At 38.5% G+C, this 24221-nt stretch overlaps 1 protein-coding gene across 6 annotated transcripts in view; it reads right to left on the bottom strand.

Annotated features, from left to right (window-relative positions):
• SPART (spartin) overlaps nucleotides 1–24221 on the bottom strand; it is an 85986-nt gene that overhangs the window by 19283 nt on the left and 42482 nt on the right. For 2 of the 6 annotated variants that reach the window (XM_043576962.1, XM_043576938.1), the window contains exons 1-4: nucleotides 12053–12333; nucleotides 7441–8252; nucleotides 3309–3506; nucleotides 583–750 (exon numbers count right to left, since the gene is read on the bottom strand). In XM_043576962.1, coding sequence (XP_043432897.1) covers nucleotides 583–750; nucleotides 3309–3506; nucleotides 7441–8250 — 1176 coding nt within the window. In that variant the 5' untranslated portion in view covers nucleotides 8251–8252; nucleotides 12053–12333. Of the gene's footprint in view, nucleotides 1–582; nucleotides 751–3308; nucleotides 3507–7440; nucleotides 8253–12052; nucleotides 12342–12410; nucleotides 12594–24221 lie in introns of those variants that run through there. The other 4 variants (XM_043576947.1, XM_043576953.1, XM_043576978.1 and 1 more) reach the window with 4 other exon arrangements.

Raw genomic sequence — 24221 nt, forward strand, 5'->3', positions numbered from 1 at the left:
CTTTGTTAATCTGTCCTCCTCACTAGATATTAAATTCCTTAGGATAAGAAATTTAACTTTTCCACTATGCTCAGCATTCTGGCACTAAACACTTACTGAACTGTATTCCCAATTTACCATTTAGAGAATATATACTCATGAGATGAAAAAAAAACCTACTAAACATATTTTTAAAAATCCATTCTCTTTCCTGATGACAATCCATAAAGAAACAAGACTGAATAAAAATGGTAGTGTAAGGAAAAGCATACCTAGCCCCAAGACCTTGGTATATACAGGAAAGTGGAGAACACCACAAAACAAAACAAAAAAATGCATTAATGTAAATACAAAAAATCTTTCAGATACTTGAAAAAAAATCTATCCCACAAAACACAGAATATGCTATAAAACAGTTTAAGTCACAAACACTGTAAAGGAAAATATTAAAGCTGATTCTAATAATTTTTACCAGTGATCATTTTATGACTGCAAGTCGCTCTGCTTTAGTAAACAAGAATAAGATCTACTTATTTATTTCACCAGGTGAAAGGTATCATTTGAATAGAACTCACACACATACCTTATTGTTTTTTTACTTACTTTTTTCCCCCGTTTTCCTTTATGACGCACGTCCTTATTGTCTTGGTCCAATGAAGGACCCAACTGTCTCACATCAGTGCCACTGGCTTCTTTCAACTGGTCAGAGGAACATCTTGCTCTTCCAGGGATTTGGAATTCATTTTCTCCTTCTGCCCGGTTCCAGTTGGCCTAAGGGGTAAAGGACTAAGCTCAAATTCAAATTTTCTCAAATGACTGTCCTTTTAGCTATGCTCTAATAATGTACTTGTTCAACTATCAGTGTTTGACAGTCTAAATATGACCACTTTTACTTGTCTTTCTTCTATAATTTTGTTTTATCTCATCATCCAAACCTCAACCCTTTGAGTTCTTTAGTTTGTAGCATATGGACTAAAGCAAATTTCCAAAGACAAAGCATAAAAGATAAACTTACAGCAGTTATTAGGGTAAGTTATCATTAAATCAGATGTAGCTACATTTGAATTTAATTAAATTAACAAATTGTAAGTTTTAGGAAACAGATAAATATAAGACTAAGTGAGTTTAAAGCAATGAACAAGGGGCACCTGGGTGGCTCAGTCTGTTAACTGTCCAACTCTTGATTTTGTTTGAGGTCATGATCTCATGGTTCATGAGTTTGAGCCCTGTATCAGGCCATGTGCTGATAGTACGGAACCTACTTGGGATTCTCTCTCTCTTTCTCTGTCCCTCCCCTGCTCGCTCTCTCTCTCTCTCTCTCTCAAAAAATAAGCAAACTTAAAAAATAAATAAATAAAGGCAATAAACTCATGTCTGTTTAACCACTCCGCATTATTGGAAAACTGATTTTGTGTTTTTTGGTTTTTTTTTACTAAAAACTACAGGTATTTTGCTTGCATATACCTTACTGAATAAATACTTAAAAGTAAAAACAAGTCAAAATTATAGCTAATAACTAACTTTTGTTTACAGTTGGGAGTTCTGGGACAATAGAGCAAACTAAAAATGACATGCAACTAGGGGTGCCTGAGTGGCTCAGTTGGTTAAGCATCTGACTTCAGCTCATGTCATGATCTGACAGTTCGTGGGTTCAAGCCCCGCATCAGGCTCTGTGCTGACAGCCCAGAGCCTGAAGCCTGATTCAGATTCTGTGTCTCCCTCTCTCTCTGCCCCTCCCCCACGTGTTCTCTCTCTCAAAATTAAACATTAAAAAATATTTTAAAAAAATAAAATAAAAATGACGTGCAACCAAAAAATAACACCAGAGGAAAGTAAACATGTAACCTAGAAGTCGGTTTAATTTCTTTCCTAAAGCCCAGTAATATATGTCCAATGAATGTAGGGGTGAAGGGAGTAACTGCTCTATAAATAGGTCTGAAATAATTAAAAATGTCACTTCGTTCAGCTAAGTAAATGGCAAAGCTAAGACTTGAACACCTATCCACTTGGTCATGTTTCTGTCTATAAACTACTCTCTATGAGCACACTAAGGCTACACACATTTCTGTCGGGGGGGGGGGGTCACATGTTTTGTTAATATACCTTAAATGTTTAGTATTGGCTATGCTAAAGTATATATTGACCACCAGATCATTCTCATATGCAGTTCATGTAACCTAATGCTACAGATGATTCTGACCTTTGGTTTAGCCGGTAGCCTATTCCTATCATCTGTGATCTTTTCAATATAGGTATGAATTGAAAGAGTATTCGAATTCCTGACAAAAAGAGTAACAAAGCTTTCGAGACTGAACTCAAGGGAAACCATTTTGTGAAATCCTCCCTGATCTCCTTCCTGAACTGTGTGTATACTTTTATTTCATCACCTATCATACTGTACTGTGGTTACTCAGCCACTGTAAGTACAAGAGAATAGGAGTTGTTACATATCTTTATAGTGTCTTATTCTGTCTTCCCACCCACCATCTAATACCTAAACAATGGATTCTAAATACACACTGACTAGAAAATAAAAGATTATACAATTATGCTGTGAATCTCCTTCAACTTCAGAAAACTGTCAATATTCACAACAAAAATAGTTTTCCCCTCTTGTCCTACATCAGGATGAGCAAGAACAACTAAAGAAAGCCTCTCCTTAATACTTTATTTTATCTCCCCATAACAGATCAACATGCAGGCAAAAAAAACAGGCTCAAATAAGGAAAATTCACAGGATGACCAACCATATTTTAAAACATACTTTATTTTCTCTTTATTTGGTTTCACTTATCATGAGAACAAAGATAATTCCCTCAAATAAAACCTGTTTCTTCCTCAAAATGCCAATCATACCCCTAAAATGTCCAACTTAGCCCATATGCTAATGCCAAAATTACCTTCACTTCACCATTTAGTCCCCTTAACCTATTTTTCCAACTGAGCAGGAACACAGTGATGATAACAAGAGTTAACATTCACAGAACACTACCACTTGCCAGCACTGATATAAGACAACATTAACTTTAAATCTTCACCATGGCCCAATAAAGCAGATGATATTATTTCCATTTTATGATAAGGAAACTAAAAAGAAGATCAATAAGTTGAGTTAAACAGCTATTAAGTGGAAGAGCTCAAATTCAAACCCAGAGCTCACAATCTTAATCATTACTTCTAACCAATTTCCAACTAGTATTTGTGAACACACAAATTATATATTCTCAGTCTCCTAACTCTGATTACATTACAGCCTATTACAATTTCTCTAAAAGCAAAAGTTGCTTATGTTAAAGCAGATTTTCATCCTAAAGATGATCATACATTACCTGAAGCCGAAGGTCAGACATCTGTCTTAATAAATCCTCGAAGAGTTCTCTATCATCTTCTGGTAATTCAGAAGACAAGACAACCCCCACAAAGCATCCTGACGCTTGTAACATGGTATCAGGAAACATGTAGGCTCCCACAGTACATTTAAGAACTGGAGATCTATCAGGAACTAGAGGATACAACCAGTCACAAACCTGAAGGAATTAGTTTAAAAAAAATTAATCGAAAGAACTAGGTTTTCACTGAAGTTTTAGAATTGTTATACCAGAAAATAAACATTTCCAAGTTCTAAATGCATTTTACAAAGCTTTACAGAACCAATGATTCTCCACTAAAAATTAGCTATTTGCTAGTATGATCTTTGTGCATACCACTCACAAGAACTGTCCTAAAAATGCTATGGCTCCACTAATTATACAGTGTTGAAATTAGTGACCTTAAATAGCTCACTATTAACCAATGATGAGTCTAGTTTTAAATAAATAATGGTCAAAGTAAAGTAAAACCATATTATTCAAATTAGACATCCCTTTGTGGAAATACATAAAATCAAACTGTTTTCAAGTACATATAATTACTGATTTAATTAATTCTCACAACAATTCCATGAAGTTAGTTATTATCATTTCATGTACAAAACTGAGGCATAGAGAGGTTAATTAAGTTGCTCAGAGTCAACTAAAAAAGTAGAGCTAGGATTTAAACACAGATCTGGCACCAGAGAAGCCAGACAATTACTTTAATTAAATACCCAGAATTCATAATATTGAATAATTTTTTTTTTTTTTTTAGAAATTGACATGACATAGCTAGAATAGAATATGAAGTTATGTTTATGGAGTTACCTTCTATTATTAAGTTCAATCAAAATGACACAAAGCTGCCCAGCAATATCATCAGATTGTCCATATGCTAAGACTTAAGCTCACTGGATGAGGCACATGGGTGGCGCTAGATTGAGTATCAGACTCTGGATTTCGTCGTAGGTCATGATCTCATGGTTCATGGGATTGAGCTCCCCATTAGGCTCTGCACTGAGGGGGCAGAGCCTGCTTGGGATTCTCTCTCTCCCTGTCCCTCCCCTCCTCACATACATGTTCTCTTTCAAGTAAACATTGAAAAAAAAAAAAAAAGACTTAGGGGCTCCTGGGTGGCTTAGTCATTTGGGCATCTGACCGGCTCAGGTCACAATCTCGCAGTTTGTGAGTTTGAGCCCCGCATCGGGCTCTGTGGTGACAGCCTGGAGCCTACTTCTGATTCTGTATCTCACTCTCCCTCTGTCCCTCCCTGGCTCACGCTCTGTCTCTCTCTCTAAAAAATACACAAATATTAAAAAAAAATGAAAAAGAAGAAGACTTAAGCTTACTTTCTGGAGATCTAAATTCAGAAAAGACTAAGCTTAAATCATGATATCCAAATGAATTCATTTCCATTGAGATTACATTCTTTGAGCAAGGAGAATATAATTGTGTTGCTCACTCAGGACACATGGTCTTCCTAATAATAAGAAACTGGGAAGAACAATCTATTATCAAAATATTGTATAGTAAATATGAATCAAAGAGCATGGAAGATTTCATACAAAAAATGAAAAATTCTCGGGGCGCCTGTATGGCTCAGTCGGTTAAGCGTCCAACTTTGGCTCAGGTCATGATCTTGTGGTTCCTGAGTTCGAGCCCTGCATCAGGATCTGTGCTGACAGCTCAGAGCCTGGAGCCTGCTTCGGATTCTGTGTCTCCCTCTCTCTCTGCCCCACCCCACTCACACTCTGCCTCTCTCAAAAATAAGTACACATTAAAAAAAATTTTTTTTAATGAAAAATTCTGGTATACTGCCATCATTTCTGACCAACAGAATATAAACCTGCAGGGATCAAAGAATCCAAGTCTGATTCTTTCTTGGAAAGTGCTTAAAAAACATTTTCAAATTCTTCTTTTATAGACTGTCTTTTTTAGTCATCTCAAATGCCACTTTCCAACTTTTACAAAAGTCAAACTTTAGAGAAGTCACAAAATTGATTAGCGCATTTTCCAAAGTATGATATATTGCCATGAATAGTATATGAAATAAATTTAAGTAATATACAGACTATTTGAGTAGTAATGTATTTTAATATATATTAACAAAAAAATACATCTTTCTCTCAACTTCACAGCTGTTATTGGTTAGGATAAAATTAACAAATGAGACATTTAAATTCAAATATTAGGAAAGTTATAGCAGAGATATGAAATTGACAAAAAAGTTGTAAAGATTATACTTACATAACTAAAGTTTGGGAAAGTTTTATTTTACAATGTCATGATTTCTCTAAGATTAATTACATTCTGGACACCTTGATTGAAAGGGAGTATCCCCTTTCAATTATTATTCTGAAATAAAACCTTATAGACCTTTCTCAGGGTAGATCATTAAGAACTGGAAGGCTCATCCACCACAGGCTGATTTCACCCAGATTCACCCAGATTCACTTTCAGGGGGCAACTTATGTCTAAGTTCTAATTAATGGAATAAATGTAATAGGTTTAAAAGGTATATTACAACTAAAACCAGGGGAGCGCCTGGGTAGCTCAGTTGGTTAAGCGTCTGACTTCAGCTTAGGTCATGATCTCACTGTTCATGAGTTTGAGCCCCATGTCAGGCTCTGTGCTGACAGCTCAGAGCCTGGAGCCTGTTTCAGATTCTGTCTCCCTCTCTCTCTCTCTGCCTCTCCCCCACTCACGCTCTCTCACTGTAAAAAATAAACATTAAAAACAAAAATTAAAAAAAAAACAACTAAAACTAAAACTGGGCTCAGTTGGTTGAGCGTTCAATGCTTGGTTTTGGCTCGGGTCAATATTTCATACCTCATGGGGGCTCACATCAGGCTTTGCACTGACAGCACAGAACGTGCTTGGGACTCGCTCTCTCCCCCTCTCTGCCCCTCTCCCACTTGCATGCACTCTCTCACATGCACTCTTAATATTCCAATTTAAATGTCTCATTTGTTAATTTTATCCTAACCAAAGGAAATGAAATCTAGGTAACTAGTGCCACAACTAAACCAACCACATCATCTGGACTCTGGACAATAGGACCTGCTTTGCTCAAACAGTCATCTCCCTTCTAAGCAAACTCCTTTGTTATACCCAATGTAAATGGAGTCCTCATTTTGTACCAATGTCCAATCTTTTAAAAATACATTGTTATTGGAACAGCACCTTCAGAATACTTCATTAATTCTATAACAATGCCCTAACATCCTGTATTTAGAGCACCAGTCTCTACTCTTTGACAAAGAGCATCCTGGTAAATTTATCTGCTTGGAATGTTAAAATGCATCTTAAATTATCATCAGAGTCTCTACTTCTAGACCAAGGTTTCTCAACCTGTGCATGATTAATGTTTTGAGTTAGCTAATTTTTTTATTGACAGAAGCAATACTGTGTAGATGTTTAGCAGTCCCCCAGCCTCTACCTACTATCTACCAGGAGCAGTAGCACAACAATAGCAGTTGTGACAACCAAAAATGTCTCTAGACGTTCCCAAAATGTCCTTGGGTTGGGGGGTGGGGTTGGGAACCACTGTTCTATATACTGGGCTGCGTCTAGCCCAGATCAACTGCTCAGATGGGGCTTGACAATATTGTGGAAATTTACACATCCACATGAGTTACATAAATCTCTTCTGAAATTGAAGTTATTAGGTTTCTTCTTCAATAAAAAATTGAAATTTTATGGGTACCTGAGTGGCTCAGTCAGTTTTAAGTGTCCCGATTATTTATTTCAGCTCAGGTCGTGATCTCACAATCCTGAGATCAAGCCCCACATAGGGCTCTCTGCACTGGGCACAGAGCATGCTTAAGATTCTCTCTCTCCCTCTGCCCCTTCCCATACGGTCTCTCAGAAAAAGAAAAGAAAGAATTCAAATTTTAAGGATGAATGTTTTGATACCCCTCAGGTCCTGTCATCATAATTTTAAAAGTAAAACACAAGCTTGTATCTTTAAGGGTCATAAATTTCATACAATATATTAAAAAGAACCAGAAAGATCTTTTACATTTATTCTCCTGGATACATAATATTGACAAACAAAAATAATGTATTTCATACATATTTCAGATTATGTTTACACCTTTCATTGGCTTACCTGAAGAAACCCAGGAGGACGGTTTAGAACTGTATCAAGAGAATTATCCAAGAACCTCACAATTCGAAGATACCCTGGATACGAAGGTGCACTAACCTCCCCTGCAGGATTTACAAAAAAAATCTGTACTCCATTTGGTATCAAAATCAACTCATCTGCATCTAGCCCTAAGGTCTCAAGAGGAGGTGGTTGAGAATGATTCCTATAAAAGTCTTCTCCAACTGATGAAAATTCCCCAGATTCTGTCCCATAGGATACAGTATAATGACCCTCAGCAGCCTGAGGAGTATAAGCAGGAGGTGCTTCTGCTGGATGACTCTGAGATGGTAAGGATAAAGAACTAGATGCAGAAACCAACCCTGGACTTGTTGTTGAAGTGCTTCCATTTACTTCAGTGTGCTGAGAAAGTGAACTAAAGGAGTGAGGCTCTGGTGACTTTTCAGGTATGTCTTTAGGCGGAAATTCTGGATATAACTTGGGCACCTCCTGGAGATCATTCCGTAGAGAAGTGGCAAGACCCTTCTCCAGAATTTCCAATCTGGTACGTACATTCTGTAGTGTTTCTTTCATTTTCTGTTGCATCTGTCTAGCAGATTCCCAACCAGGACCAGTGTGTTCAGGCTCTGTGGATGAAATGCTGATTCCCCTGAGCAGGTGTCCTATTCCTTGCTTATAGTAGTTCTTTGCTTCTTCCTTCTGACCTAATTCATCTGTATTCAGTCCTTTATTAACAAATAAAAACGCCTTTGTGTATGCTTCCTTGATGATCTTAATTTCAGAAGGTTCTCCATTTTGTGGTTCTTGCTCCATTTCTGCCAAACAGAAAATATTATCTTCAATTATCTAATTTAACTATTTGTTTACTGATTATCAATTTCTCCTACCTAAAGATATTTCAAGAAGACAGGAGCTTTGTTGGTCTGTCTTGTTCACTATTGTACTCCCTAAGCCTAGTATTAGATCTGACATAGAGAATGCACTCAATATGTATTTGTTGAATAGATAAATAATGCTCGTTCCTAAATATCTTTTCATTAAAAAAATTTTTTTAACATTTTGGAGAGACAGAGAGAGACAGAGGCGAGAGGCAGAGAGAGAGGAAGACACAGAATCTGAAGCAGGCTCCAGGCTCTGAGCTCTCAGCACAGAGCCTGATGCAGAGCTCAAACTCAGGAACCATGAGATCATGACCTGAGCCAAAGTCGGATGCCCAACTGACTGAGCCACCCAAGTGCCCCTCTAAATAACTTTTTAATTAAAAACAGAAGAGAACAAGAATATATCTAGTGAATAATTTTCTTGTTCCAGTTTCTTATATAAAAGTTTCCTATCACGTATCTAACGTTAGAACCAAAGAGCTTCATTCTAAAATGTACTATAATACAGATCCAGATTTTAGCCAACTAATTAAAAATGAGGTTGAAACACACATTAGAGAGGAGAAAAATGAGAAAAAAATATCTGGATAAATCTTTAAAGTTACCTGCTTCCATTTAAAGGTGTCAAGTTACTCACATGTGGTTAGTTCTATTCCCTCCCAAAACTCCATTAAAATAACTCTAACAAGGGGCGCCTGGGTGGCTCAGTGGGTTAAGTGTACAACTTTGCCTCAGATCATGATCTCATGGTTCGTGAGTTCGAGCGCCACGTTGGGCTCTCTGCTGTCAGCAGAGCCCACTTGAGATCCTGTCTCCATCTCTCTCTGCTCCTCCCCCGCTCACGCTCTCTCAAAAAATAAACATTAAAAAAATAATAAAAAAATTAACAAGATTAAAAAGGCATAACCTCTCATTCTTGTTAATGAGAAAATGACGTGAACAGGTACTTCACAAGCATATATTTTTTAATGTTTATTTTTGACAGGAGGAGCTAGTGGGGGGAGGGGCAGAGAGACAGTGGATCTGCATGGAAGAGGGCTCTGCAGGAGGGCTCTGCATGGGAGGGACAACAGGGAGTCAGTCCCATGTGGGCTCTTACTCACCGAACCATGAGATCATGACCTGAACACAAGTCGGAGGCTCAACCGACCAAGCCACCCAGGTGTCCCCCAAAGAGTATTTAAATTTTTTTTTTAATGTTTATTTATTTTTGAGACAGAGACAGAGCATGAACAGGGGAGGGTCAGAGAGAGAAGGAGGCACAGAATCTGAAACAGGCTCCAGGCTCTGACCTGTCAGCACAGAGCCTGACGCGGGGCTCGAACTCATGGAGTGTGAGATCATGACCTGAGCCGCAATCGGCCACTTAACCGACTTAGCCACCCAGGCGCCCCAAAGAGTATTTAAATAGCCTATGAAGGGGAGCATGGGTGGCTTAGTCGGTTAAGCGTCTGACTTCAGCTCAGGTCATGATCTCACAGTCCGTGAGTTCAAGCCCTGCATTGGGCTCTGTGCTGATAGCTCAGAGCCTGGAGCCTGTTTCAGATTCTGTGTCTCCCTCTCGCTCTGCCCCTCCCCTGTTCATGCTCTGTCTCTCTCTGTCTCAAAAATAAAATAAACGTTAAAAACATTTTTTTTAAATAAATAGCCTTTCAACGCCTTATCTTGTGCATACCTTCATTTCAAAGCTTATTTTACATAGTGTGCTGAAAGATTTCCTGAAATAATGTGTCTCTGGAAGAAATGGGCTGGCTACTGAGAGGGAAGGCAAGGCATGGGGGGTGGGGGGGGGGATGGTGTCCAGGGGTCTACAGCTGAATAGCATTCCTTGCTGGCACCTCCATCTTGGGGGAGGGGGAGGGGGAGAAGTTTAGCAAGGAAAAACGCCTGGAAATCGATCAGGTGAAATGTAATTGGACTCTCTGCACGGAAAGGAAAACTGTGCGCTAAAATACTGTATTTTCAATTTGGGATTTATCCCAGGATGTTATATTCTCCGTAGTCTCTGAGAAAATGCACTTCACAGGGGTAGCAACTGCAGAATAGTATTTTTATTTTTTCTAGTGTCTGTTATGGGGTGCCTGGGTTGGGTCAGTTAAGTGTAAGACTACAGACTCCGGCTCAGGTCATGATCTCACAGTTCTTGAGACAGAGCCCCAAGATGGGCTTGCCCTGACAGCACAGAGCATGCATGGGATTCTCTCTTCCTCTATCACATGCACAAGCACTCTCTCAAAACAAACTTAATCTAAAAAAGAAAAAGAATTACAAAATGCCTGTCATATCCCTAATCGCAATTAAAAGTTTATTAAAGGCTTGAAAAAATGAAACGCATTATTGCATGATTTCATTTATTTTAATTTTTAAAGTTTGGAACAGAAAGTCTTCAAAATGTCAATCTGTAGTATTTAATAAAACAGTATAATCGTCTTAAAACCGAAACCTGGTTCCAGATACAAGCAGTGCATTTTTTTTTTTTAACATTCTAACAAAGTAAGTACAATGTGTGGTGCATGTGTGTAAGCTTTAAAAAAATCTCAGGAGAAAAGGTGAAATTCTGAATCAAACAACTAACAACTTAGTTCAATCCCATAAACCCTAAAAGCAGTAACGATCAAGGTAAAGGTCAACATTACAAGTAGTCTTTAATACAGACGTTGCTCTACTACCCACCTATCTGGCCTTATACCAAAAAAGGAGGGGGAACTTTACCTGTATGCAACGCCCTCCAAAACCATCCCATCCCATTCTCGTCAGGAGAAATATATAAATGATGGTCCACAAGGCCCCACAGGTGAGAAAGAACCCACATAAAAGCTTCCTGTTTATAACAGGTTTCCTATAAAAACACCGAATGAAGTTTGATACTGCAATGGAGAGCAATTAAAAAATAGCTCGATTCGTAACCGGGGACCTTACTATATTTTTTCTCGGTTTTGCTTTTGGACATTTTGAAGAAAAACCGTTGAATTCTGAACTATTTAAAGCAGGATTTCAGAGGCAACAGCAATCTCGAACGCCAACCCATTAAAATGACACGACAACAAAGTTAAAGTTTCGAGGATCCTCAAGTGGGAGTAAAGCAATCCACTAGTGGAAAACTGGGCCAACCCTACGGTAACGCAATAATGCCCCGTCACGAAACAGTGCACATTCCAAGAAAAACTTTCCAGGCACAGAAATTAGGTCAGAGAGATCCTCTGCGGTGCCCAACCTCCAATGAACATGAACAAATGTATTCCAAAGAGCAAAATCCTGCGCTCTCCATTCCCATTACAACTGCTGTTGGTTGCTGACATTTTGTAAACAAAGACTACCGAACTTTCACGAAGCCTAAGTGCTGGGTAAGGGCGAACAGGCACAACCATTTTCGAAGCCAAGTAAACAGAGCGGAATGAGGCAGCAAGAAGGGTCAAAAGAGACATTCCCGGAGGACGACGACCAAAGGGGAGGGGGTGGGAGGCAGCGCTGAGGGCGCAGGAAGCGCCGAACTCGCAGGCTCCATACATATGTATGATATGGGGGCTAAGTGAACAACTTCTCAAACTTTTCTCTAGAAATTGGTCCCTTCAACGAAAGTTGCATCTCCTACTTGGACGAGGGGGTCCGGGCCTTCTCTGTCCTGCCCCTCCCCCCAGCCCCGTCAGCCCGCGGGGCCCGGGGCGCTCACGCCACCAGCCCGCCTTGGGGGGTCCGCGCGAGGGCGAATCCTTCTCCGCCGGCCGCCGCCCCACCTGTGCCTTCCAGATCTCGGGCGCTCGGGCGCCACCCGAAGAGCTCCCCGCCCGGCTGCCGCAGGCCTGAGGCCTGCTCCCTCAGACGCGGCGCGGCGGCGAAGTGCCCGGCCGGGACCGGTCCCGAGGTTCTTCGCGCTTCGCACTAGCGCGCGCGCGACCGCACGACGGAACTCACAAAGCATTCCAAGTCGCGCGCTCCAGAGCGCGCCACGTCACGCGGCCGCGCCGCCCCGCCCGTCCGCTCTCGCTCCCGCATCAGGGCACTGCGGGTAGGTTTTCACGTGACGCCCACTCGGGCGCCTCTCTCCCCGCCCCCCTCCCCGGCCCGCCCGGCCTAAGTCCTACCCACCCTGACCTTCTAAATGGTGTGTGCGGAGACGTCAGTCACCTTCGAACCCCGGAGTCAAGGCGAAACTCTGTGGGGAGACAAGGGGCGAGGGCGGAAGGCCCCAGAGAACTACGTGAACCAGCCCCTCGCCGCGGACCCCCGACCCGGGTCTCCGCGGCCACGTCGACAACCCCCGCGCTTGCGCAATATCTTCTGCCTCCCCCGCCCCCCGCCTCCGCGGACCCAAGGCTGCCGGAGAGGCTAGGAGAGAGTGGTGGGCAGGGACGGAAGTCTTGGCTAGAGGGAGCCCTGCGCGCGGTGCACGTGCGAGAACAAAGGCCGATTCTCTCCGCTCTTCTGGAGCTTTGTGGCTCCTGTATTCTAAGACCGTTGCCTCCCAAAGTCCACGTACGCTACGTGGTAAAAGTCTCGGGGTGTGTAATCTAGCAGTATGGTACAAAATGTTAAATTCCTGACACATCAGGATACAGAGCAACGGTGCTAACACTTCTTACGACTGTGAGAGGCTAAAAGGGGAACGGTAAAGTGAACATACCTTACCTTTCTTCAAGACCTCCTTAAAATTAGTAAAATAGTGTGGACGCCAGATTTTAAACTCTTCAATCGGCCTGCCTTTAAAAAACTGCATGTATGATGCCCTTAGCCTTTACAGCTAGTGACTTGTTTAGGCATGGCAGTGACTCACCTCCAAATAAATGTATTCTTTTTTTTTTTTTTTTAATTTTTTTTCCACGTTTTTATTTATTTTTGGGACAGAGAGAGACAGAGCATGAACGGGGGAGGGGCAGAGAGAGAGGGAGACACAGAATCGGAAACAGGCTCCAGGCTCCGAGCCATCAGCCCAGAGCCTGACGCGGGGCTCGAACTCCCGGACCGCGAGATCGTGACCTGGCTGAAGTCGGACGCTTAACCGACTGCGCCACCCAGGCGCCCCAATAAATGTATTCTTTACCTCAGTCAAAATTAGAGGACTGTTGGATGACCACTGGGTGAGGCTTTTAAATTAGGGGCCATTTGGGAGGTTCCCCAAATTGAAGAAAGGTAACAGTCATCCCAAAGAGAAAAACCTGTTAGGAAGATACACATTAATACGATGGTTTAAAGGATTTTGTGTGTACACATCTTCAAAGAATTCTGGAAAAAATGTGACTGTGTACCTTCTCCCTCTTTTTATATGGACCATAAAAATTTTCATCCTAAACAGTTGCAAAAGATGCAAATTGTTTTACTGTAAATTGACATTTTTAAATAAAACTGTAACATGTAACAGTTTTAAATGTAGCCAGTGAAACTCAAATACCAGGTAATTTGATATCGTTCACCAATTTTTAAAACCGCATTAACAAGCTTCTCTTTAATGGGAAATTTTACATCATTCCTTTTCTTCCTGAAACTGTTATCTCCATATTTCCTCATAAAATTTTCTCTCAATATAGTATCTCTTTCTTCTGGAAAGTCTTTTATTGATCATCTATTACACTTCTCTGCATCATAAATAAGTACATAAATTTAAATCTAATTTTATTTTTTCAAAGGAAAGTATTTTCTATTTTAATTTTTTGAGAAAGACAGAGAATGGGTGAGGGGAGGGAAGAGAGGGGCAGAGGGAGAGAGAGAGAACCCAGACAGGCTCGGTGCAGAAGCCCAAACAACCTCAGGACCATGACCTGAGCTGAAATCAAGAGTCAGACACTTGGGGTGCCTGAGTGGCTCAGTAAGTGTCCGACTCCTGGTTGCAGCTCAGGTCATGATCTCAACGTTTCTGAGTTCGAGCCCAGCATCAGGCCCTGTGCTGATAGTGAGGAGGCTGCTTCGGATTCTGTCTCCCTGCCTCCCTACCCTGCTGGCACTGTCTCTCTCTCTCTCTCTCTCTCTCTCAAAATAAAAAATAAACTTAAAAAAAAAAAAAGTCGGTCATTCAACCAACTGAGCCACCCAGGCACCCCATTTAAATCTAATTTTATAATTTTGCAATAGTCGTAAAGGTTAAAGTGTTTAAAAATGTGAAAATATACAAGATCGTTACATATAAAAACCCTAAAATATACTACAAAGCAACTAAAACTAATCAAGTACATCAAGGTTGCAGGATAAAAGATCAGCATACAGAACTCAATAGTATTTCTAAACACTAGCAATGAATGCTCCAAATATGAAATTAAGAATTTCATTGACAATATTATCAAGAGCAAAATACTTTGGAATAAATTTAACAAAATAAGTGCAAGACTTGTACACCAAAAACTACAAAACATTGCTAAGAGGGTTTATAGAAGACCTAAATAAATGGAAAGACATCCTACATTCATAGACTGCAAGATTTTATATTGTTATAATGGCAATATTCCCCAAACTAATCTATAGACAGAAGATAACCCCTACCCAAATCCCAGACAATTATTGTGCAGAAATTGGCAAACTAATCCTAACTCATATGGAAATGCAAAGGAGCCAGAATAGACAAAACAATCTTGAAAAAGACGAACAAAAGTGGAGGATTTACCCTTATTTTTTTTTTGGTTTTTGATTTGTGCTTTGCTTCTTTTATTTGTTCTTCAAGTTTTTATTTAAATTCCAGTTAGTTAACATACAGTTAGTTAACATACATACAGTGTAATATTAGTTTTAGATGTAGAATTTAGTGATTCATCACTTACATACAACACCCAGGGCTCATCACTACAAGTGGCTTCCTTAAACCCATCACCCATTTAACCCATCCCCTCTTCCCCTACCAACCTCCCCTCCAGTAACCTTCAGTTTGTTCTCTATAGTTAAGAGTCTGTTTCCTGGTTTGCCCCCCTCCTTTTTTATATGTTCATCTGTTTCTTAAATCCCACATATGAGTGAAATCATATAGTATTTGTCTTTCTCTGACATTTCACTTAGCATAATACTTTCTAGCTCTATCCGTGTTGTTGCAAATGGCAAGATTTCATTCTTTTTTATGACTAATATTCCATCATATATATACATATGTGTGTATATATATATAATATATGTGTATATGTGTGTGTATAATATATGTGTGTATATATATATATGTATATATAATATCTCATATTTTATTTATTCATCCATAAGATAATGGACATTTGGGCTCTTTCCATAATTTGGCTATTGTTGATAATGCTGCTATAAACATAAACATTGGGGTGCATGAATCCCTTCAAATTAGTATTTTTATATCCTTTCTGTAAATACCTAGTAGTGTAATTGCTAGATCATAGGGTAGTTCTATTTTTAACTTCTTAAACCTCCATACTGTTTTCCAGAGTGGCTAAACTAGTTTGCATTCCTACCAACAGTGTAAGAGGGTTCCCCTTTCTCCACATCCTCACCAACACCTGTTGTTTTCTGTGTTGTTAATTTTAGCCATTCTGACTGGTGTGAGATGATATCTCACTATAGTTTTTATTTGTATTTCCCTAATGATGAGTGAGGTTTAACATCTTTTCATGTGTCTGTTAGCCATCTATAGGTCTTCTTTGGAAAAATGTCTATTCGTGTCTTCTGCCCATTTTTAAAAACTGGATTATTTGGTTTTGGGCTGTTCAGTTTTATAAGTTCTTTATATATTTTGAGTATTAACCCTTTATCAACTATGCCATTTACAATATCTTCTCCCATTTCAAAGGTTGCCTTTTACTTTTGTTGATTGTTTCTTTCACTGTGCAGAAGCTTTTTATTGATGAAGTCCTGATAGTTCATTTTTGCTTTTGTTTCCTTTGCGTCAGGAGACATATCCAGTAAGAAGTTGCTATGGTTGATGTCAGAAAGGTTACTGCCTGTATTCTCCTCTAGGACTTTGATGGTTTCCTATCTCACATTTAGGTCTTTCATCCATTTTGAATTAATTTTTGTGTATGGTGTAAAAAAGTGGTCCAGTTTCATTCTTTTGCATGTTGCTGTTCAGTTTTACCAACACCATTTGTTGAAGAAACTCTTTTTCCCATTGGATATTCTTTCCCGCTTAGTCAAAGATTACTTGACCATGTAGTTGTGGGTCTATTTCTGGGTTTTCTTTTCTGTTCCATTGACCTATGTGTCTGTTTTTGTGCCAATACCATACTGCCTTCATCACTCTAGCTTTTAAGTCCAGAATAGTGGTGTATCCAGCTTTTCTTTTTCAATATTGCTTTGGCTATTTGGGGTCTTTTGTGGTTCCATACAAATTTTAGGATTTTTTGTTCTAGTTCTGTGAAAAATCGTGGTGGTATTTTAATAAGGATTGCATTAAGCGTGTGGATTGTTTTGGGTATGGATATTTTAACAATGTTTGTTCTTCCCATGCACGAGCACAGAATATTTTTGATTTCTCTGTATCATCTTCAATTTCTCTCATCAGTGTTTTATAGTTATCAGAATACAGATCTTTTACCTCTTTGGTTAAGTTTATTCTTAGGTATCTTACAACTTTTTGGTGCAGCTGTAAATGGGATTGATTCCTTGAATTTTCTTTCAGCTGCTTCATTATTGGCATATAGAGATGCAACAGATTTCTGGACATTGATTTTGTATCCTGCAACCTTACTGAATTTGTGTATCAGTTCTGGAAATTTTTTTTTTCTTAATTTTTTTTTTCAACGTTTATTTATTTTTTGGGGGACAGAGAGAGACAGCATGAACAGGGGAGGGGCAGAGAGAGAGGGAGACACAGAATCGGAAACAGGCTCCAGGCTCTGAGCCATCAGCCCAGAGCCCGACGCAGGGCTCGAACTCACGGACCGCGAGATCGTGACCTGGCTGAAGTCGGACGCTTAACCGACTGCGCCACCCAGGCGCCCCAGTTCTGGAAATTTTTTGATGGAGTCTTTGGGGTTTTCTATACAGAGTATCATGTCATCTGCAAATAGTGAAAGCTTGACTTCTTCCTTGTCTGTTTAGATACCTTTTTTTGTTGTTATTGTCTGATTGCTGAGGCAAGGACTTCCAGTACTATGTTAAATAACAGTGGTGAGAGTGGACATCTTTGTCTTGTTCCTGACTGTAGAGGAAAAGCTCTCAGTGTTTCCCCAGTGAAGATGATATTAGCTGTGAGTTTTTGTATATGGCCTTTATTATATTGACATATGTTCCCTCTATCCCTACTTTGTTGAGAGTTTTTATCATGAATGGATCTGTACTTTGTCAGATTATTTTTCTGAATCTATTGAAAGGATCATATGGTTCTTATCCTTTCTTTTATTAAGGTAGTATATCACATTGATTGATTTGTGAATATTGAACCACTCTTGCAGCTCAGGAATGAATCCCACTTGATTGCGGTGAATGATTCTTTTACTGTACTGTTGTATCTGATTTGGCAGTATTTTGTTGAAAATTTTTGCATCCATGTTCAAAGATATTGGCCTGTAGTTCTCTCTTTTAGTGGAATCTTTGATTCTGGAATCAAAATAATGCTGGCCTCATAGAATGATTTTGGAAGCTTTCTTTCCATATCTATTTTTTGGAATAGTTTGAGAATGATAGGTATTAACTCTTCTTTAAATATCTGGTAGACCTGGGATGCCTGGGTGGCTCAGTCAGTTAAGTGACTGACTTCAGCTCAGGTCATGATCTTGCAGTTTGTGTGTTCGAGCCCTGCACTGGGCTCTGTGCTGACAGCTCAGAGACTGGAGCCTGCTTCAGATTCTGTGTCTCCCTTTCTCTGCCCCTCCCCCACTCACATTCTGTTCTCTCTCTCCTTCAAAAATAAATAAACATTACAATTTTTTTTTTAAATATCTTTCAGACCTACCCCCATGAAGCCACCTGGCCCTGGACTTTTGTGTATTGGGAAATTTTTGATTACTTATTCAGTTTCTTTGCTGGTTATCAGTCTCTTCGTTTTCTATTTCTTCTTGTTTCAGTTTTGACAGTTTATAGGAATGTATCCATTTCTTCCAGATTGTATGATTTGTTGGGATATAATTTTTCCCAATATTCTCCTATAATTGTATTTTTGTGGTGTTGGTTGTTATTTTTCCTCTCTCATTTGTGATTTTATTTATTTGAGTCCTTTTTCTTTTTGATAAATCTGGCTAGGGGGGTTATCAATTTTATTAATTTTTTCAAGGAAACATCTCCCGGTTTCATTGATCTGTTCTTTTCTTTTCATTTCTATATCATGCATTTTTGCTCTAATCTTTATTATGGAAATAATAAGTTCTTCTTCTGCTGGCTTTAGGCTTTGTTTGTTGTTCTTTTTCTAGCTTCTTTAGGTGTAAGTTCATGTTGTTTGAGATTTTTCTTTCTGCGATCCATTTCTCTCTGAAACCACATCTCCACACTTCCTGCCTTCCTCTATGTGGCTTCTTCTCTCCTTCTGGTTGTGCACTTTGTTCTGTCAGTCCTCAGGTCATTGTTGGGCATTCAGAATGATTTGATAGTTACCTAGCTGTGTTCGAGGGTCAAGGCAAGCCTAGAGTCCTCCTACTACACTGACATCTTAGCTCCCCCTCATATGTTTCCTGATAACCAAATTTACTACAAAGTTGCAATAATCATTTCAGTTTAGTATTGGCACAAGAACAGACATATGTGGGATAGAATTGAACAATGAAATAGAATTAATAACCCATAAATAAGCCCATTCACAGTTAACGGATTTTCAATAAATCTCAAATATATTCAATGGGAAAGAAGTATTATTTTCAACAAATGGAACAATAGGAAATTCATTCAAAAAGGAGAATTTGGACCCCTACCTCACAACATACTAAAAAATTAACATAAAATGGATCAAAGACCTAAATGTAAGAACTAAAACTGTAAAACTCTTAGAAGAAAACATGAGTAAATCTTCATAAACTTGGATGAAACAATGATTTCTTTTTTTTTTAAGTTTATTTATTTTGAGAGAGAGAGACAGCATGTGTATGCGTGAGCGGGGGAGGAGCAGAGAGAGAGGGAGAGACAGAATCTCAAGTAGGCTCTGGCTGTTAGTGCGCAGCTGGATGTGTGGCTTGATTCTCATGAACCATGAGAACATGACCTGAGCCTAAATCAAGAGTTTGATGCTTAACCAACGGAGCCACCCAGGCACCCCTGAAGCAAGGATTTCTTAGTTACAACCCCCAAAATATAACGAATAAAAAACAATTGATAAGTTGTATTTCATCAAAATTAAAATATTTTGCTTTTCAAATGACGCCATCAAGAAATTGAAAATAACAACACATAGACAATGAGAAATGATTCGCAAATTATTATATCTGATTTGTATTTAGAATATATAAAGAACTATTATAACTCAACAAATAAGGCACAGTTTTAAAATGGGCATAGGATTTGAATAGACATTTCTCCAAAAATATACAAATGCCCAGAAAGCACATGAAAATATGTTCAATGCAATTAATCTTTAGAAAAATGGAAATCAAAAATACAACATGTCATTATTTATCCTCTAGAATGTCTATAATAAAAAAGATAGATACTAACAAGTATTGACAAGGATGTAGAGAAATTCAAACTCTCATGTACTACTGGTACCAATGTAAAATGATGCAGCCATATTTTGGTAAACAATTTGCATCTTAAAAAGTCATTTATAGATTTACTATATGACCTGCAATTCCCATGAGAGATGAAATTGTGTACATGTTGTCATTTCTCTTGGTTCAAAAAAATCAAGTGATGCTCTTGTTATAAAACTTCCACTTCTGTTTATTTAGTTTAGGTGCATAGAGTCTCTCAGTTTTCATATCTATAAATGTTAAAATTGAGATAGAACTGATGCTGTATCCTGTGTTATTCTGGAAATAGAACACATATAATACAAACAATAATATAAATAGCTATACACACATACAAAGTGTACAGGTATACTTGACCGAAATGTTCACAGCAACATTTAAAATGGCCAAAAAGTAAAAATAACCTAAACATATATCAAGCATGAATGGATTTTTGAGTATGTGGTATATCCATACAATGGAATATTGTTCAGTCCCAAAAATGCTGCACATGGATGAACCTCAGTGAGAGAAGCCAGATATGAACATATATTGCATGATTGTATTTTTGTGAATTTTTTTAAATGGCAAATATACAAAGACAGAAAGTAGACTGGTGGTTGCCTAAGGCTGGGGTTGGTAATTAGAATTGACTGTAAATGGACACAAGGTTTTCTTTTTAGGGTGATAGAAATGTTCTAAAATTAGATTGTGATGATGGTTGTATAGTTCTGTAAATATAATGAAATCCATTGAATTGTACATTTAAAATTAGTGAACACCATAAATGGTGTATACATATTATATTTAAAGCAGTTTGAAAAATACCTCCTGGGTAGAGGGATTATTATATTTGTATTTATATATATTTTAAGTGTGGATAAATATTTATTGAACAAAGAGTATATATTTATTGGAAATGCATCTTAAAGTAGTGACGGGGACTTTTTTTTCCAGTTAATTAGTATACTTCCAGATGATTATCATTTATTTCTAGAATGGGACAGAATTCAGCTTCAATCCTATTCTAATTTCAATATTTATGTATGTAAAGGCTGAGAAACTCCACATAAACAAAATGAACTAATCTAGGTTATCACTGGTGATATTACCTAATTGCTCCCAGCTCATGTTGAACTCAACAGAACGACTTGGTATAAAATAAAAGTCCCGGAAAGTACATTTTGTTTAAGGCTAATGTGATAATACTATTCTAAAAGTTCTAGGGGACCTTGAGTGGGTCAGTTGGTTGACCGTCCAACTTTGGCGCAGGTCATCATCTCACAGTTCACGAGTTTGAGCCCCACATCAGGCTCTGTGCTGACAGTTCAGAGCCTGGAGCTTGCTTCAGATTCTGTGTCTCCCTCTTTCTCTGCCCCTCCCCTGCTCACACTCTGTCTTGGTCTCTCAAAAGTAAATAAACATTAAAAAATTTTTAAATAAATGAATAAAAATAAAAATTCTACATGATGCTAGGTCTTCACTGCATGACCTCATTCAACTTTTCTTCCTTAATTTTTTTGCATATGAAAAGCATGAATTTGACCAAAGGTCAATAATTGTGATGTTCTTAGTACAGTATAATTTTCCCCTGGCAGACCAAATAGTGGATGATGGACAAATGTAGCATTTTAAAAACTGAGTAATAAATAGATAAAAGTAATTTCTTATTCAGATTTGTAGATACATATGTAGGCTTTATAAGTTCTATATTTCCATATAAAATATTTTATCTGTTCCTTAGCAAATATATATACCCTTAAAAAACATCTATTAAAGTATGAAAAACAATTCCTTTAATATTTCTTACTAGACTGATTTGGCTTCATTCTTGCCAAATTGATGTTTTTTATATTATAAAGAGGCTAACGGCTGGTTCAGTAAACTACCTCATTTTCTTTTTCTTTTTTTAAATTTACATCCAAGTTAGTTAGTATATAGTGCAATAATGATTTCAGGAGTAGATTCCAGTGATTCATCCCCTACATATAACACTCAGTGCTCATCCCAACAAGTGTCTTCCTTAATTCCCCTTGCCCGTTAAATCCATCCCCCCTTCAGCAACCCTCAGTTTGTTCTCTATATTTAAGAGTCTCTTATGTTTTGTCCCCCTCCTTGTTTTTATATTATTTTTGCTTCCCTGCCCTTATGTTCATCTGTTTTGTATCTTAAATTCCACATATGAGTGAAGTCATGATATTTGTCTTTTCTCTGACTGACTCATTTCACTTAGCATAATACACTTGAGTTCTATCCACGTTGTTGCAAACAAGTACCTCATTTTCTATACACTTAATATGCATAACAAGATGGTTGGGTAAAGTTTAACACTAGACACCAAAATAATAATTCTTCTTCTTCTTCTTCTTCTTCTTCTTCTTCTTCTTCTTCTTCTTCTTTTAATTTTAGAGAGAGTGCTTAAGCAGGGGAGAGTGCTTAAGTGCTTAACGTAGGGCTCAGTCCCTCGACCCTGAGAATCCCAAGCATGATTCCATGGGCCTGGAACTCACAAAACATGAGATCATGATCTGAACTGATATTAAGAGTTGGATGCTCAACTGACTGAGCCACCTAGGTGCCCCCCAAATTATTCTTACAGCAATTGTGTTGCTTTAAGGAAATCTTGGTAAGTCACTTAGAGTCAGGGTGAATCCCCAAGGACATAGGCAAATAAGAGAAAATAAATGAAAAAACACCTACAACATTTTTAATACTGTTACTACATTAGAAATGAGCCAAGGGGTGCTCATTTCTAATGGGGCTTCAGGAACGAAGGAAGGAAGGAAGGAAGGAAGGAAGGAAGGAAGGAAGAAGGAAGGAAGGAAGGAAGGAAAAAGTCAAGATTGGAAACAGGTGGAATGGGGAATGAGGGGCACTGAAAACTTAGAAGGGAGGAAAAGCCAACCAACATGGTAGATTGATAAAGGACTCAGAAGAAAACAGTTTCCTGAGTTTGCATTTGTGGTGGTTTTTGCTACTGTAAGAGACCTACAATTTCCTGAATGCTTCAGTGTAGTTTTCAAAAAATTCTTTGTGTTTTGTTTTTGTTTTGTTTTGGTGAGGGATTTAGAAAAGAGGCCCAATACCCATCTTGTTTACATGGTTCAGAACAAGACAAGTGTGTGAATGATGAGGAGAGGATCAATGAACTGAATTAGGGAAAGGAAAGGCCCAGATACAGATGTGTCCTTGAGACTGTAAATCCTTTGGGAATTTTTGAACATCTCAAAGAGAGCATCAGATTTTTTACAAAAGGTAGAGATGGAGCTCAAGGAAAATGTCAATGTCTTTTGTCAGAAACCACCAAGAATATACTGGAGTTTGAACTTCTGTTAAACACTGCTTGTCTTTTTTTTTTTTTAATGTTTATTAATTTTGAGAGCGAGTGTCAGTGGGGAAGGGGCAGACAGAGAGAGAAAGACAGAGGATCCAAAGCCGGCCACACACTGACAGCAGAGAGCCCGATGCCGGGCTTGAGCCCACCAACCGTGAGACCATGGCCAGAGCCAAAGTTGGACGCTTAACCAACTGAGCCACCCAGGCACCCCAACACCACTTGTCTTTTTATAGAAGAAACTGTAAGTGGAATGTGAAAGAACCCCTTGATAAAACACCAAAGCAGCTGCATTTGCAACCTTATTAAAATGTGGCTATATTTAAGTATTTCATGTATACTTGTAAAGGTTTTTCAAGTTTTGTGCAATTAGGGATTGTAAGAATAAAGAGAAGAAGGTATCTTTAGTACTGGTTGACTGTAATACCAGTTAGACACTAGCCCTTTCCCCTTCTTGAGTATGTCACTTATTAAGGAGGCCAGAAAGAAAAATGTGTGATGAACTGCTGGTAAAATCCACTGAACACCAGGGATTCATTTTTGGATATCCTGATGGTCTTGGAGGGATTCCCACTGCAGAACAACCAGCACTTTTCTGGCCATATTCAGGCAATATCAATTGAAAGATCTAGGTCTAGGAGTTCCATCTTCAGCACTCTCAATTCTTGGAACTATCTCATCCCAGCCTGATTGCCCAATAAACTTAATATGATAGCAGATGACAAGGAACACAATATTCAACAAAACAAAGATTTGAATGCATCAGTTCACAGAGAATTCATAAGCAAAGATACTGTTTATGAAATAAAAAGAAAGAAAGAAAGAAAGAAAAGCCTGCTATTTTGTGAGACTGTAAAAGTACACCAAAGGTTACATTTTCATAGTTAAAATTTTCAAGCAATTCTTTCCAGAAACTCTTTCTTCATTGTTCAATAATATTTATTTCCTGAACAGTTTATGTTTCTAGGTCCTTTTTGCCAGTTTGTAGTCTAATTGATGTTGTTTCTTTAAAAATAAAGTCCCTTTTCCTAAAGCAACACAAAC

The sequence above is a fragment of the Prionailurus bengalensis genome, chromosome A1, assembly GCF_016509475.1.
Source record: "Prionailurus bengalensis isolate Pbe53 chromosome A1, Fcat_Pben_1.1_paternal_pri, whole genome shotgun sequence".
In the NCBI taxonomy this organism is placed as follows: Eukaryota; Metazoa; Chordata; class Mammalia; order Carnivora; family Felidae; genus Prionailurus; species Prionailurus bengalensis.